Source organism: Branchiostoma belcheri, unplaced genomic scaffold (genome assembly GCF_001625305.1).
Source record: "Branchiostoma belcheri isolate BF01 breed outbred unplaced genomic scaffold, Haploidv18h27 scaffold105, whole genome shotgun sequence".
NCBI classification, from domain to species: Eukaryota; Metazoa; Chordata; class Leptocardii; order Amphioxiformes; family Branchiostomatidae; genus Branchiostoma; species Branchiostoma belcheri.
The window spans coordinates 349,493-366,853 of NW_017802436.1; the positions used below are offsets into that span (position 1 = coordinate 349,493).

A 17,361-nucleotide genomic window follows, 5' to 3' on the forward strand; every position below is an offset into this window, starting at 1 on the left:
AACATGGCTTTTTTTCTTTACCTGCTGAAAGGCTGCAATTAACACAGTCCCTGATGAGCTTGAAAACAAATTTGTTGGCCTTACCAGTCCACGTAACGTGGTTAAAATGTGAAACAACAGTTACATTTTCCTTTATACACCTTTATTTCTTTACTGGCAGAACTAGTACCCTATTGTTTAAATTCAGACATTTCCAGTTTCATATTGACCTCTGAATATACACTTTTGTAACGTTTAAGTGACCAGCCAAAGAAAATAAAGTATCAAGGAAATCTCTTATGCTTTGAGAACAGTTTTACAACTTTAATTTTCATCTCCGTACATATACATTGTCCTGGAAAAACATTTCTGCCCGACCCCTCAAATATCTAGATGGTACAGTCTGGTGGTAAGTGTAATACTGTGGGTGATGGAAAAAGACAAGGCTAAGGAATACTCCATTTAAAGTGGAGGGGTGTAGACAAGACGTTTCTGTGAAAAGATTTAATCTCACAAAAACTACTGCGCTTTGTGTTGTGTTGATGGTGCAAATATCCGACGCATTTTGGAGCCTGGCTTAACAATTTGTGGACTTTCCTCTGATCTAAACTAATTTTTGCATTTCTTACATAAAATCAGCTCATTTTTCTGGAACAAGCTGAGAAAAATTAGGACAGCACTGAAGATGTACAACTTTGCCCTTTACATGTCGGTCAAAGGTTAAAGGGTACAAAAGTGAGGCACGTCCGCCCCGACATACTGACAATGACCTTTAACCCTTAACCCCCGTCTCGTGGTAAGCACGTGCGCCCTTGCACAATTATTTCGCTGCTGTTCCCTTAACGCATGTGCGGCCCAACACGCCTGGGTACCAGACTATCCACAAGGCCTGCCCTAACAAACGTTAACTGTACAGTCATCAATTGTGTATCTTGATGGCCTTCTCTGTGTACATGTAGGGCCGCGATCTCTTGGCCGTTTTGTTGATGTGGTCGATGCCGAGCCAGGGTTTGGGCTGCATGGCCCCGCCGGGCACCATCTGCGGCATGAAGTCCTTCAGTTCCACCGAGTACTCCTCCGGAATGTAAGTCTGTCTGCCCATCACTATAATGGCGAACTGATACTTCTCAAACTCTTTATCCGGGACCTCCAGCTTCTTCTGGATCTGGCCGCGGATTGTCGCGAAGGCCTCGCCCTGCCGGATCTTCACCATGAAGGGGGTGCCGAACGTCGCGAAGACTTCCTTGGAGAAGTGAGCGCAGTGGACGAGGAGCTCCTCCTCCCGGATGCTGACCTCCTCCTGCGGTATCTCCTCGATGCGGTACGTCTTGGTTCCCTGGCTGTTAAGACACTCCAGTAAGACGTCCTCCTTCTGAACGCAGAAGATCTTGTTGCTAATGACCTCGAGTAACCTGGTAAAACAGAAACAGATAAAACAAAAACTGTGACTTCAAGGCTGCACTGATGCTAGTAAAATCATTCTTTATTCAAAAATGAAGAAAATGACTTCTGTATCTGTATCAATATAGCCAGTATAACCGCCCTTTGGTGTAACACACCAGCTTCGCAGGCACGCAGCGGCAGCTACTGAGCTAGCTATGTCACACCGAACAACTTTTTACAATCTTTGCACATTTAATTGTAGGAGTTGTTTAAATTGAAGCTTTCTAGTGATGATGCCCCAACTGTGCTGGGTGGCAACGAGTTGCACTCTACAATAGTTCTGGGGAAATACGAGTTCCATGAGTTCGAAAGGATGCAAATGCATAGTTAAAAATTTTGCACAGAGGGTACATGTAGGTTTTTACAATAACGTGTCTGTTTCCCAGTGTGGCTTGTGACGTGTGTTCCATATACATGTAGCATATGATGACAGAATGCATGGCTAATGTCTCTGAAGAAGTTGTTGGGTGGTCTTGACTTACATGTAACTGCCTTAAACATTGTCCTAAGTCTGCATTTATTGGTATGGTAAGGCCCGGGATCCAACAGTGAGAGATTGTGGAACACAGACCATGTGGGATTGTGTGGCGTAATGGCAGAGGTCCAGGGTTCGAACCCTGCCATGTCACCAATCGCCCTTGGGGAAGGCACTTTACACGACTTTCCTGGATGGAGGCCTGGCAAACCCCATCTCGTATTCGCCGCAAAAAGGCAGCAGAATCTTCAGCTAGTTGAAGATGGTTTCCTCAAAATGAAAGAAGAAAAAAGAAGATACATGTACTGTACCTGAGCTTGCCCGACCCCCCGTCCTGCGGCAGCTGTAGTTGTTTCCCTGCTTCCTCCAACAGGTCTGCCACCGTGCCGTTTTTACTGGGGTACAGAACCATCTCACGATCCTCTTTCAACTTGCTGTGGAACGGCACAAACACCACAATCAGCTTTCTCTGGTCTTAAAATAATGTAGGTACAACATAATATATAGAAATGGTAATGTTGAGGGTTAGTTTTTTTCAACCAACGGATACTGCATGAAATGGGATAAAATTCTTTGAACTAAAAAATGTACATTGTATTTCATCAAAACTTGTATTTCATCAAAAGGGTTGCATAAATAAAAATTAATCCTTTTTAACAACAACTTTTTAGATATATTTTTTTTGGGGGGGGCAAAGGCTGTTACTCTAAGTAACAGCATTGTTGAAGTGTACAATGTAGTTCTTACTCTTACCAAAAGACGTATACTTATCATATCTTGATTGACTTGAAAGTTCAACTGTCTTTGTTGAGGACCAATATGAAGCAAGTTTACTCATTCGTAGACAAAACCTGGAAAGTGTCCAAGTGTCCAAGAAGTCCAATTTTTGACTGATTGTATAACTTGAGACTATAAGAAGGCAAAAAAGACACTATCCCTGTGTAACATCTGCTTCTACCTGCACAACCTGCGGGAAACTGCAGGAGTAAAGCTGGGCTGGCCGCCTTTCGACATTCGTCTGTCAAGATGAAAAGAAGAAGAAGAATCACTCACCTATTGACGAAGATGCACTTGAACTGTCTCTTGTTCTCCAGTTCGTTAATGGGGATGCGGAGCCGCTGGTAGTACAGCTTCTTGGGCCCACGCTGCTTCAGGTTGCTGAGGAGGTCCTTAAGTGTGCCCTCGTACGTGCATCGCAGCGGGTTGCCGGGCGCGTCACGGTAACCCTGCGTCTTAAAGAACTGCAGCAGCATCGGGTCTGTACTCAGCTCCTGAGCTACACACTTAGCAACCTGGGGGGGGGGAAACATTTGTTTGAATGTTATGTTTACCCGAGGTTCACCGTTTTTGATGAACAATATGCCCCAAAGCTAAATGTAGAAGAGATGAGTTAGGTATACCTGAAAGTAGTTCATTCTCTGAGACAGGACAACGTCACAAGCAATCAGGGAAGATGTGGAAACTTTTACAAGGACACAGAGTTTTAGAGGCTCACCACACATAAATTTTTTGCTTTGGGTGAACCATGTAACATACATGTACATGAAGTTGAATGTAAATTTGCAAGGTACCTGAAAGTAGTTCATTCTCTGGGACAGGACGAGATTGAAGCCAGGATCGCTGGGAATCGTCTTGTCACAGAACACCACCTCCACACGATAGTACAGGTCCCTGGGGGGGGGGGCACAGCAGACCATCAGTACACTAAGTCTTACAATGCAGTGTATTATCTATTAGCAGGGTTCTAGCTAGGGTGTAATGTTAGCGTAGTGGTACTGGCCACCTGTCGATGAGCCCTCCTTCCGCGGTGCGGAGCTTTTAAAAATTTGAGCTAAAAAAGGGGGACATTTGAGGGATACCCAAAGGGAAAAAATGTTATTTCTAAGGTATGGTAATTTTTTTTACATTTGATCTGGCATTCTTGAACAAAGAAATACAGTGCCCCTATGCTGTCTGTAGGGGGGAAAATTTAGCGTAGAGGGTCAAAATTATAGCGTAGGGGGCCCCTACACTACTTTGGGCTAGCTAGAACCCTGGCCTATTAGTCTTCAGCCTGCTATATGTAACTTACAGAATTTTGCCTGTTGCAGACATCCTTTCCAACACCGTTGGATTGCTAACCCTATATACGCGAATACGACCTTACATGATCATGAGATGTTCTGCCAAAGTGCTATGCACAATACATTACGGGTTTTGCGCAGGTGCAGTACGTTCTGCCGACGTGCTATTTGGGAAAGACTCCAAGAGTTTTCCCCTCGTGGGGTCGTGTGGCGCAATGGCAGCGTGCCTGACTCGGAATCAAGAGGTCCCGGGTTTGAGTCCTGACATGCCACCGATCTTGTGCCCATGGGAAAGGCACTTTACACAACTTTCCCCACTAGACTCAAGTGAAAATGAGTATTGTCTGTCCAGTATCCGTTTCTATGTGTGGGACACAACACCAGCAACAGCTGCCTCTGTTCCGCGTGTATTGCATTGTTGCAATTTCAATAAAATAGAAAAAAAAAATAGTTTTCCCCTCACCTGAAGTAGTCTTTCGCGGTGGGGAGTTCACACTCGTCATTTTCTGGGTCGTCCTTCTGAAAGATGATGATGTCACCGTCCATGAGTTCATCCAGTGCCTTGTCCAGCGGGAGTTCGTAGTCCTGGATTCTCTCCACCAGGTTCGGCTTCACCTGGACGTGCAGAAGGCAAGTTCAAGTGTCTGCAAATTCCCTATTAAGCCCGTCACACATTCATATACGTCCCAACGACAGTGCTAGAAATACCCATCTGAAGTCTGCATTTTGCAGACACATTTTCAATGTTTCAGAAGAAAGAGAAAGCAACCTGCAATTTTGCAGACTGGAAAAATCAGACTAGGGGTTCAATGGTATTTAAGAGCTTTTGTGTTTTACTATTGACTCTACAGCTAATATACAATGTACAAGACTAATTTTGCATGTGAAATGTTAACAAACTGGCAATTTTGTATATGCCACGGCATGGGTTTAGATCCCGACTTTCAAGTATTTTCAGTATTTCTTGATTGCAGATCAAAATTTAGACATTCTGCAGTATTGCAGAACACCGAAAACAATTATTTCTATCACATTCTCCTTCGTTTACCTCCTCGAACATGATGAGGTCTGTGTCGCTGCGGAAGCCCGCCCGACGGTTCATGATGGGGATGAGTTCCTCCACCCTGGTGCTGATCGGGACATAGACGTGCCCCGCGTAGCAGATCATCTTCAGCTTCGGGTCGTACATCTTCAGGAACAGCATCACATCCGAGTCCTTGTCGAAGGTCGGCAGGCAGCGCACGTCCGAGTCCGGCTCCACGCACTCCAGGAACACGTACCAGGGCGGGTCGTTCTCCGCGAGCACCACCACGCTCTTCTCAAGGTCGTTCTCAATGTCAATCATGGTGGGGCGGAACGTGCAGTTGCTGCGCTGCTGGAAGGGCCACGGGCGGATCTGCTGGACCGGGTAACCGACCGACCCGGCGAGCATCTCCATAAAGGCTCCCAGCTTCATCTCGCGAAGCACTTTGAAAGTCCTGTAGTGCACGTGCTCCATGTCGAACATGTCGTTGCCCTGGTGGCCGCAGAACTGGTCCTCGGTCACGACGTGCACGGGCATGTACAGGTGAGCCTCGCTGCGCTCCTTACGCCGCTGGAGCTCGAACTTCTTCTCCTCCGCAAGTCTCTCGATCAGGTTGTCAGGGATGTCGATTTCGTTCACCGGACACAGGACCTGTTAAAAACCAGACAAGAACAAGAGTTATCCATCAATATTCGAATGAAAGCTCATCTGTGTAGGTAGAATAGTTATAGAGTAAAAAAAAAAATAAACCCTCTCTGAACCGTGACAGTAGAAGATTCTGTCTTCCCGCCACTTTTGATGCGCTCCTGACGTCATCCCGCTTCTGACTTCCGGATTATCAACCAAGAATTGAGGTGCTCAAAAACTTGTTTTTTACTATAGAACTATCCGCTGCCACTGAGTACAGTAGGAGCATCATCACTCGATAACTTTAAACAATGCTTTAAGCCTTTCAGTTACATGTGCCTTGTTACTTGTGTCTTGCCTCATGCCTGCGAAGCTGGTGTGTTACGCCGAAGGACAGTTCTACCGGCTATACAGATACAGAGGCTGGCGTGTTACGCCGAAGGGCAGTTATACCGGCTATACAGATACAGAAGCTGGTGTGTTACACCAAAGGACGGTTCTATCGGCTATACACAGATACAGACATAATCAGATGCTATCATACATACCTCATCCTTGCAGCTCTCCCTGACGTAGACCAGCATGTATGCGTTGGTGCAGTGTCTGATGGAGATGTCGTCGTCGAAGCCGCCGAAGTTGTGGTCGATGGCCTCCGCCTTGGTGCAGCGCGAGACCACGTCATCATCAAACTTACACCACTTTCCTGATGAGGTACAAAATGACTAATAAGCTAACATATAGATAGACATAGATAGATGGATGTCTAAGTTAAACATATACAGGGCTTAAAATACTGGGTGCATGTGCACCTTAGTGCACCTAAATTTGGAGCTGTGCACCCAACTTTTTTTTTTTTGGTTGGTATTTTTGTACATATTAAATGTATAATATATATTATATTCCTGGCATCTTAGTGTCAGAAAAATGATAAATTCTTTGTAGTACAATAGTTCCTTAGGTTTACTAAAGCTCCAGGTAGAAAATGCATGTACAGATTGTATCATGATTGTATTTTTTCTTCTTGAACTTAGTGGGGAACCTTAACCAAATTACGTGGATAGGACAATTATATTTTTCTGGTGGTGTGCCTAGATTTTTGCTGGTGCGCCCAATTTTTTTGGGTTGGGAGCACAGTGCTCCTAAGTCAAAAAGTTAGTCTGGAGCCCTGTTGTTAAAGATGTTGAAGTTAGGGGGTTATTTTACAGATACTTGCCATCACTGCGAGGGTTAAGATTTTGAAGTTAGAGGGTTATTTTACAGATACTTGCCATCACCACGAGGGTTAAGATTTTGAAGTTAGAGTGTTATTTTACTGATACTTGCCATCGCCGCGAGGGTTAAGATAGACGACGTAGTGTCCGCCGTGGTTGTCCCCACTGTGCACCAGCACTGCGTGCAGGATGTACACGGCAGGGTCCTTCGTGTCCGGGTCCTGAACGAACTTGTCCAGGTTAATCCTCTCGTGGAACTCACAACGGTCATTGATCTTGATGTTGGTGTCCGTGCTGGGGTCGTACTGGAACCTGGATGTGTAAAAAATCATTCGGAAATAAAGAAAAGACAATGAGTCACATCGACTATACATTTGTACATGCAGGGAAACATTAGACACAGCACATTGCCATACAACGTGCTGGAGTCGTACTGGAACCTGGATTGAGTAAAAAATCATTCGCAAATAAAGAAAAGACAATGAGCCTAGGTCACGTCGACTATACATTTGTACATGCAGGGAAACATTAGACACAGCACATTGCCATACAACGTGCTGGGGTCGTACTGGAACCTGGATTGAGTAAAAAATCATTCGCAAATAAAGAAAAGACAATGAGCCTAGGTCACGTCGACCGTACATGCAGGCTAGAGACACATCACATTGCGGTACAATATCAAGACATGTGATATTGCATGTTTTCCTTAAATTAGTTAAAATCATGGAAAGAAGTAAGTTGTTAAACTTAAAAGGCACCACTTCTACGATTCCACTTACTGTAATACATAATTTTTTCACTGTACTTTTATGTTCACTGTTTCACTGTCACTTCTGTTCTGTGAACTTATCATTACAGTTAAGAAATAATTCCTGGACTTTCTTTTCCCTGTACCTGTCGCCACTGTGGATATATAGTTCCGTGAACATGTCCATTTTTCTCAGACCGTAAAATTTTGCTACTGTGAACATAAAGTGAATTACAGTATCTGCGTAGCTACACTAATGGGATCCCAATAAAACAAACAAACAAACAAACAGACAGACAGACAAACAAACAGACAGACCTCATGAGATGTAGATGAAGAACCGGCGGGAAGCTCTCGAAAATCACGCCCTTCTCCGCCTCCTGCAGGCCGAACTTCCCGGCGTCGTACTTGTTCTCCCCGTCCATGGTTTCCGTGGCGATGTAGTCCTGGAATGACTCGTACAAGTTCTTCTTGCCCTTGATGTTGAGCTGAATGTCGTAGAAGGGCTCCGTGCGCGACGACATGTAGTCTATGTGCTTGCACTTGATGAAGGAGATCATTTTTCCCTCCAGGAGCCGCGGGATGGTCCCCTCGACGCACGTCCCACGCATCTTGCTCTCCATGTTGTCCAGCAGGACGCGGCACAGTTCCTGTACGTCGTGCTGCATGAAGGAGTCCAGCGTCTCCCAGCCGAACGACTTGGTGAGCTTCTTGGTGCCGACCGGCTTGTCGTTGTGCTGGAGCTCGTAGAATATCCTCTGCAGCGCGAGCGCCACGCTCTTGGACTGGTCGTCGCTCTCGGTGGGCATCTGGTACACGGCCTTGCGCAGCTGGTTGGTGAAGAACAGGGTCTGTAACAGGGAGTTCATGTAGCAGGTGGCGCCCTGGTTCTTCAGCCCGACGTACCCCGTGTGCTTCTTGGAGTCCCAGGCGACGCCGTGCGGCGCGTCCGCGTTCACGTACACCTCGAGAACGATCCGGTCGTCCCTGATGAAGCCCTTCTGCGCGTCGCCGACCTCGTGCCACGGCATGAAGTGCGCGAAGCCCCAGTCGTTCTCCTTGCTGTAGAAGATGTGCTGGATCTTGCGGTTGAACGTCTCCACGCCTTCCTTCTGCGGGATGAGACGCAGCTCCGCAGACGCACTGCATGGGAAAAAAGATAACAGGAGCTTTATTAATGAGGGAAAAACTTACACACACATACAAAGACAACTACAAACTAGAAAGGTAACATTTTGTAATGCATACTGTTTACCCCCACATGGTCTAGTCTGACAGACCATTACTCTATAATTGATAAAAAAATGATTCTTAAACACAATCATGTAACGTAACTAAGTTTTTGAGGTTTTTGAATTGAAGAACATTCGCAGCTTTGTGATTTCACATTGCAAGACAAACATTGTAAAGATATAAAAACAAGTGTGCAAACATTTCATGGTGTACAGTACTGCAGAACGTACTGCCCCTGCACAAAACCCTGATTTTTCGCTGGATGTTTGGTCAACATTGCATTAGAATTTTGCATGTTGCACGCCTTTTCCGACATAACATTTGGAAACTACAGACAGGATGCTAACCTTATTTGCGCGAATACGACCTTATATGAGACGTTCTGCTGAAGTGCTATGCAGAATACATTACAGGTTTTGCGCAGGTGCAGTACGTTTTGCCGATGTGCTTTCGTGGTGCACAGTACCTGCATGACCATGAGCTGTCGGAGTCGGCGTTACACTGCAGGAAGAATCCCAGGCTCTTGTTGTTCGGCCGCTCGGCGTTGGGGTTATGTCGGGGCATGGCCATGATCTTCCAGGGAAGGTTCCGGATGAAGACTGGGGGGCTGAGCTGGGTCTCCTTCACCTGGAGGTAACCAACGGCAGGAAGATTAGAAAAAATTTTCAAAGTCTATCCAGTTGTTGCCTGATGAGTAACAATATTCTTGTGTACTAGTATCTCATTACCTGGATGTCTAAACCTCAAAGTCTGCTTGTTGCTTGAGTAAAAATTTCTTCTGTACCTCATTATCTGGACGAGTATAAGCTAAATAACGTTTATCAACATATCTGAGAACATATTGTCTGCTCCTCCAACCCTGTCCTGTCACTTGCTACATAACCCAACAAGGTGTCTGCTACAGTATCATTGACATACTTTGACCCAGTGCTGACGTCACACGTGGCTACAGGTCACGTGTCCACAGCACTTGGGTCATAAAGCTGATGAAGATTTCAAAAATTTCTGGTAAGTCATTTTTGTTGTTGAGTTGGAGAACACTTTAATTTTCTCCCTCTCATACTGTTGTATGTTTGGATAGGAAGAAAAAAACTGCACAAAAAATCATCTGTTTTCCTTCTGAAATAATTTTATATGCTTAAAAAAGTCACTACAAAGTCAGCAGACAGTACTGACCTTGCTGAAGTTCTCGACGGTGAATCGGAAGGTCGCTTCTGCACGAGACTCATCCTCCTCCTCCATCAGTTCTTCCACCAGCACCTCACCTGAAAGGGCAAAGGTCAATGGGCAAAGGTCAATGGGCAAAGGTCAATGTCCTGCAGTGACACTGTTGTACATGTACATCCCTGCCAGCACCCATTTTTCCGTCAACTGCAGGAACTTCGTGGCATGTGACGGAAATATTTTTAAACCAATCCGTCAACTGGAATCTATCACCATCACAGTTCATCAGGGCCCATCAGCCCTCTCTGAACCGTGATGGTGGTAGATTTCGTCTTCTTGCCACTTTTGATGCACTCCTGACGTCATCACACTTCCTCTTCCAGAGAGTCAGTGAGTGCATCACACATCTGACGAAGGTTAACGAGATTGACAAAAAAATCTATGGTGAGTTCCCTTCTTGTGTTGGAATAAAGCTTAACAACTAACCGTTAATGTTGGTTGTGTTAGTGGTACTTTGAGGTTATAAGAAGAGAAAAGTTTGCATAACTACCGTTAACGTTGACAGTGTTAGTGTTTCTGCAATCATTATGGTGCGTTGCAGTTATAAGAAGAGAAAAGTTTGTACTTTTAACTACCATTAACGTTGGTTGTGTTCATGTTTGGTACTTTAAGGTAACCGTTATAAGAAGAGAAGAGTTTGTATGGCTACCGTCAATATTGGTTGTGTTGGTGTTTGGTACTTTGAGAAAGAGAAGAGAAAAGAAGAGAAGAAAAGTTTGCATGACTATAATGTACCGTTAATGTTGGTTGTGTTGGTGCTCCGTTCAGACTCCATGTCTCCGGCTGCTTTAGGTGTTGGCGGAGATTCGCTCTTCGGTGCGGGCGGCGGCGGTGTGTCGGTGTCCATGTGTTCCACTTCGTTACACGGTCGCTTCTCGGGGGGACCCTCGGTGGAGTTGGGGTTGGAGTCGCCGCTCACTAACATGTCCGGTGTGGAGTCAGTCTCCGCCATACCACCTACAGATACAGGTACTTCACTTCAAACAAGGCCTAGTGCTGGAATAGCAAAGTTCTTTCTATCACAACCATTTATTTTGAAATGAAAATAAAATGGTTGTGATAGAAAGAACTTTGCTATTCAGTTGTTTACCAACCTGATGAAATTATTTACGGAAGGTCTAGTGCTTTGTGCATTCAAGTTCATGTTTGGATTCAAGTCCACAAGTTTAGGTTTAGATCATAAACCCAGGGCATGTACAAAATACTGAAGTTGGAGTCACCGCTCACTAACATGTCCGGTGTGGAGTCAGTCTCCGCCATACCACCTACAGAAACAGGTACCATACCGAGTTTATGTGCTGATTCTTTGAATTTTTCTTCAAAATAAAATACGGAGCTACAGGGTGAGAAAAACAGGTCTAGTCAACCTATGACAGCCCCAAATGGTCGTCTAAGAATAGGAGCCATGATGTCAACGTACCTGGTTTTCAATCAAACAACAGTGCACTGATGGATGGAAAACTGTATGCTGTAGTCGGGCCTAGTTCTTTGAACCCATGTCTGTGCCACTGTTGATGGGCTTCAAACCCATGTCTAAGCATAACTTTTTGAACCCATGTCTGCTGTACCTGTGTTGTTGTTGGGAATTTAGAACCCATGTCCTACGTACCTGTGTTGTTGTTGGGACTAGAACCCATGTCCCACGTACCTGTGTTGTTGCGGTTGTTGGGACTAGAACCCATGTCCTCCTTACCTGTGTTGTTGCGGTTGTTGTTGGGATTAGAACCCATGTCCCACGTACCTGTGTTGTTGCGGTTGTTGGGATTAGAACCCATGTCCGCCTTACCTGTGTTGTTGCGGTTGTTGTTGGGCTCTCCCTTGCTGCGGGACGATGGCCTCTCGGTCACCGCCACCTTAACGTGCTTGCTCGCAATTCGCCCAATGTCTGCTGATCTACCAAGCTCTGCAAACACACAAAAAAAACACAAAATCAGGACTGCATTAGGCCAAAACAGGGACGAGGGAGCTACAAGCTCAGCCACATTTGGGATTGTGTTCTCACGCAAAAGTGCCACAAACAACGGCTACATATAACAGCGAGAATCAGAGCTCCAGTCAGAAGCTCTGAAGAAGGTGTCTGACAGACACCGAAACATCAGCAAGGTAAACAGTTTGGTTGTGTAAAAGAAAACTCCTGTATCCTATATACTTTACCAACCTGATGAAGCTATTTTCGGAAGGCCAAAAGTATTTATTCTCTCACTTCTCATATACAGGAAAGCAAAAATTCAGCAAGACAACAAGAAGGTTCCTCAAATCTTGGAGGAAAATTTGAATCCCTCCCTGAAACTGTGCGGAACGTGCCGCTTAAATAAACTCAACTTTAACTAAAGTGGCTGCTCAACTTAAGGCCGATTTGTGTATTTCACAAATAAACTCAGGATTAAAAAGAGAAAGGTTTTGGTGACATTTTAGTTTGTGGCGTATGCGAAAATGTTTCCTACCTGAATTTCAAGATACCGCACGCCGGTGCATCTATTTCTGAAATGAATACTTATGAAGGCCTGGAATTGTCCACTGCTATTACTAATGTTCTATGTGCACAAAGAGCATCGTTAAGCTTTGAGCGGTGAAACGTCCAAATTACCTGGGACAAATTGGCTGACCTGTCAATCACACAGGTGAGCCACGTTACCTGGTCAGGTGTGTGGAACGTACAGGTGTTCCCAGCCTGGGCCATTACAGGTGACAGGTGTGGTTATGGAGAGGTGCTTCAGGTGTGTGTAACACAATGCAGTGGACCGACTATACACTAACTAGACTAGTCTAGAGTGCCTTTTTTTTAATTAACCAGGGGTTTTTCTACAAAAACTTAGCATGAAGGAGCAGATCACAAGCAAGCATGGTGAGGGATTGGGGATTGATTTGGAATTTTTTATGAGAGTAACACAGTTTGTAATGCTAGAATGCATTGTTGTATTGTTTTCACGTCTTTACTGGAAAATCCAAATTTAACACAAAAATTAAAATTTATCACTCACAGATAACCTTTGTTTTTACGCATTAATTCAGTAATGTATTTATAATTACTAAAACAAATGATTTTGTAGTCTTGCACTAGTCGAACCGTTAAGACCTGCTCTTTTGTACATAATCACCCAGCGTAACCTAATATCACACGACATGCCAATTCAGCAGAGCAATTACATTAGCATGAGTGTTGGCCTTGGGTGAAGAAAAGATACATGTACTGTAAACTGTCAAATTGTGTGGTGTCAACATTACCAGCTACGTAAATGGCAACACTAGCTTGCAATTAGTACATATGTAAATTGCAATAGATATTCATTACACGCAAATTCGTTATGGGAAACCACAAATCCATTATGTACAAGTCCACAGTCATTAATATTTCGGTTGCTACACTAAAGAGTGTTACAGTAGCACCCTGCCACATTGGAGTGAGTCATACTATAGTGAGACGAGTGTGTGACCAGCGGGGAAATCTACTGTCTCTGGTGGATTCTCTCTGACAAGTAACAGCCCCTAGAAGAGCACGTCGGCAGAACGTACTGCGCCTGCGCAGAACCCTACATTTTCACACTTTTCGGTGGATTTTTGGTCAGCGTTGCATTGGAATTTTGCCAGTTGAAGAGGATATCTTTTCCGACATAGCATTTGGAAACTACAGACAAGATGTTAACTTTATATGCACGAATATGACCTTATATGAGACGTTCTGCCGAAGTGCTGTGTATAATACATTACGGGTTTCACGCAGGTGCAGTACGTTCTGCCAACGTGCTCCCTAGAAGCTAGATGGACATGCACATGTGACTTGACTGTAGTTGTCCTCCACAGTTCTATATCATTTTATCAGGGCTCGAAATTCATGTTTGGGAATAGGCGCACTCAGTGCACTCAACGTAAAACATTGGGTGCACCATATAAGATGAAATAAGTAGAATGGTAGCAAAATTAATGTGTTGTACATGGACCATGTGAATTAATGCAGACATCCTCCATTATTCCATTATTAAACACAACAGAACCAAAAGCCCCGTAAAATTCTAGTGGGAACCCTAGCAGGCTTTTAGCTAGGATTTTTTTGGTGGGCGTCCATTTTTTTTATTGTATGCTATGCACGGTGAAGACATGCCGAGTGCAAGATTTTAGGGGGGCTTTTTTGAAATTCATAATACTCTCAAACACTACTTTCTGCATTTTCAGGTGTAAATTTGAGTTTTTTCCTTCAGTAAACCATCATTTTTGTATTTATAGTAAGGCTGAAGGGAGGCATGTGTGCATGGCAATGGTTGGGAGTGGAAAAAATAGGGCGTCTTTAGGGTGTCCTACCAAAAAGTAGGGCGTCCAATTTCTTATTTTCAGTACAGGGCGTCCAAAAGACACCCTGGACACCCCCTAGCTAAAAGCCTGAACCCTAGTGAGTTATCATTATATCTTATCTCAATATATAACCTCACATTTTAACATTAGGCCATACCAATTCATTTTGTTGGTTCTCGGACATTTTTAGTTGAAAAGACAGCATTCGAGCATCATAAAATGAGGGCTAGGAAGAAAATTTGAAGATGTATTTACTACATAACGCTGAGTCCACCGAGGCATCAACCAGGTCCTCAGACTTAAGCTTTGCTTTCATTAGGTTTTTTCCAGTTAACCATTTTGCAAAAAAAAATCTGAGAACCAACCAGATGGTTAGGGCACATCATCAAGTTAGTACAACAAACAAATGTTACTTCATCATGTATTCAAGCTTGGTGATATTCCATAGAACGTAGAGCATGGAGGAGGGTCTGACTGGGGCCTACCTGTATTCTTGATGCTGTTGTACGAGGTTCTCCTGGGGGTTTTGGGAGAGGAGGAGTCCTCTGGTAGAGTCAGCTTTCCACGACTGCTCACAATGCACCCAATGGTGACCTGATTTTACTCTCTATCAACCGACTCTGCAAAACAAATAAACAACAAATAAAAATAAACAAATAAACATTTATTTCTATTATTGTTATTATGTTGAAATGTGCAAAAAGTGGCTCTAAGAACTACAAACATGAAAATTATAACACACAACAACAACAAAAATAGAGATAGTGTTGCTTTGAAAACTTCCACTTTTAGAGCAATATATGCAGCAATGTGGATGTGTAGTAATCGATGCTGCATTAATTTACATAGCTTTAGTATAAGTCAGCAGACAAGCCAAAAACAATACATGTACTTTACTCCACTACACTGTAAACAATCCAAACCTAGTAAATTGTACAATTAATAAGAGCTACATCATGTTCTATAAATCAGTTAATTTAGGCATGTACTATATGTATGAAGGCAGCCCAAATGGTAAATGACAGGAAAAATTCTTTTTAAACCAAGCAAATTTAAAATGACTATGTAATTCCAGTCATGGTGATGATGTATGTGATCACTATACATATACTTGTGTATATTTGTAGGTCCAACTCTACCAAGGTTCAAGCAAATACTGTGACGTCACATTTAAACAGGTCTCAAAGTCCTGATAGTAAAGCAAAACTTCATGTTGTAACACAATAATGTCATGTAAAATCAATGATTTAAGTTCACTTCGTATCACTAGTAAATTACACAAAACATAATCTCCAACTCCAAGCAAATATTTTGGTGGCTAAGAGACAGTATTCATTTGCCCACCAAAGCTGGTGTAAAAAAAAGAAGATTCCAGTATGCAAATGACACGAAATTTTCCATTACGTAATCTGTTTTTGCACTTTTACTAGTTTTTCACTACAAGTACCACTACCAGACTCATATGACAGCAAGATGATCGTTCAATTTGTTGGCTGGATTTTGACTTGTATTGCTGGGTACATGTTCATGATGTATCACAGATAGATACATGTATACTGGCATGGACTTGTTTTCGGATGCCACTCAAACTCAAAGACATTCAGTGCAAAGTGTTAATAACAAATTGTTACAGATAATTATGAATATTACCATCACCATCCAAATGTTTGTTTTTCAACATTTGAAGAACACAGGAGGAAAATTTTTCTGTTTGAACCTTTTCCTTTATCTTGTGAAAAAACAAACACCTACCTGCAAACTCAAAGAACCGAACTTGTACAGCAAAAAACAGCAAAGACAAGATGACAATGAAAACAATCCCAATGACACACCTCTGAAATGACAAGGAAACCATCTAACAAAAGTCCATGTGCTAAAAACATCCATTGTCATTCATTGCCAGAGCGTTAAAAATAACGAGGCTTGACTTTACTTGGATGTGTAGTAACAGACACATCTTTTCTCTGTCTTCTTTCCTCTGTCTATGTCTTAGTAACAAAAAAGTTACAAAAAAAGAAATAAAATAAAAATAATAAAAGAAATTAAAAACTTTTGTCTCTCCTATGTAGCTTTCCTTCTTTTCTTTTGATTTAGCGGTAGTTATAAATACCCCGATTAAAAACTGGCTTGTTTTTAAAACACAACTTTCCTTTTCTAAGAACACTAAGGTTTCATTCCTTCCAATGTCCCAAGAAAAGACTGTTTTGTGCAGGAGCGGAGATAATCTCTCCACGCACAGGTGGTTGTTTGGAGAAGCAAAATGCGGAACTCGGACAGACGTACACAGGAAATACAAACTTCCAACATAGCAACCGACAAAATCCACACAAATTACACCAAAAGAACCACCCTTCCTGCCCAAACCTAACCGTAACGCTAACATTGAAACTACAAAAACGTTCCTGTCGGTGAGTTCACGCCCGAAACGCCCGCCATAGCGGTTGTTTTTGTTCCATGTTGTTTGGTGTCGGTTTTGCGCATGGCGATCACTAAGGAATCTGGCCAAGTTCTCTCAGGTTTTTACCCCGACATCACGCCATGAAAGCCACAAGATCTGGTTCTTTCTGCTCCTGATTCGTCCTTCCCTGTCTCTCCTATGACCTTGCGCTTCTGGATCCTATATTACCCGTGCGCCGAGGATGTAATTTGGCAGTATGAAAGTGAGGGAGGGGGGCAATTATTACAAAGCGCTAGAGTCACGCATGAAAAAAGTGGGCCGGTTTGACAAATTATTTTCACCTTCTAGAGACATTAGGGAGGAAACCTACCCCTACATCCACCACTGTTTTGTTAAAGAAGACCTTACGATGCCATCTGATGTAAAATACCCTGATATTACGTCTGTGAGGGTGAGAAATGAGGGAAAATCGGAGAAATTTACCCACCACTACTTCTTCAGCTGATGGACATGGCGGCCAAGCACTCTGGGTCAAAGGGTAAGGGACGTTCCATTGTTGTAGCTTTAAATTTTACGGGTGTCCTAAAAATTACCTAAAACATCAAACTAGAAGAAAAAATACGACTCAAATCTTATTTATCTATACTTA

General features: G+C 43.4%; 2 protein-coding genes across 6 annotated transcripts; both read right to left on the reverse strand.

Moving 5' to 3' along the window:
* Positions 1-636: 636 nt before the first annotated feature.
* On the reverse strand, positions 637-17,282 carry LOC109477764 (ubiquitin carboxyl-terminal hydrolase 7-like). 5 transcript variants are annotated; one of them, XM_019779121.1, is made up of 15 exons: positions 17,200-17,282; positions 14,800-14,934; positions 11,814-11,930; positions 10,763-10,984; positions 9,980-10,068; positions 9,270-9,430; positions 7,889-8,713; positions 6,935-7,134; positions 6,160-6,314; positions 5,009-5,635; positions 4,424-4,575; positions 3,469-3,568; positions 2,951-3,189; positions 2,209-2,331; positions 637-1,391 (listed from the first exon to the last, which is right to left on the reverse strand). In XM_019779121.1, exons 4-15 carry the CDS (start codon positions 10,977-10,979, stop codon positions 899-901), a joined length of 3,381 nt encoding a protein of 1,126 aa, XP_019634680.1. In that variant the 5' UTR covers positions 10,980-10,984; positions 11,814-11,930; positions 14,800-14,934; positions 17,200-17,282; the 3' UTR covers positions 637-898. The 5 variants fall into 5 exon arrangements, with proteins under 5 accessions (XP_019634680.1, XP_019634689.1, XP_019634699.1 ...); XM_019779130.1 differs by lacking the exon at positions 17,200-17,282 and adding an exon at positions 17,083-17,187; XM_019779140.1 differs by lacking the exons at positions 11,814-11,930; positions 14,800-14,934; positions 17,200-17,282 and adding an exon at positions 11,721-11,739.
* LOC109477211 (putative uncharacterized protein DDB_G0283431) lies at positions 11,180-12,237 on the reverse strand. The gene is made up of 3 exons (XM_019778284.1): positions 12,231-12,237; positions 11,637-11,930; positions 11,180-11,292 (listed from the first exon to the last, which is right to left on the reverse strand). Exons 1-3 carry the CDS (start codon positions 12,235-12,237, stop codon positions 11,180-11,182), a joined length of 414 nt encoding a protein of 137 aa, XP_019633843.1.
* Positions 17,283-17,361: the final 79 nt, after the last annotated feature.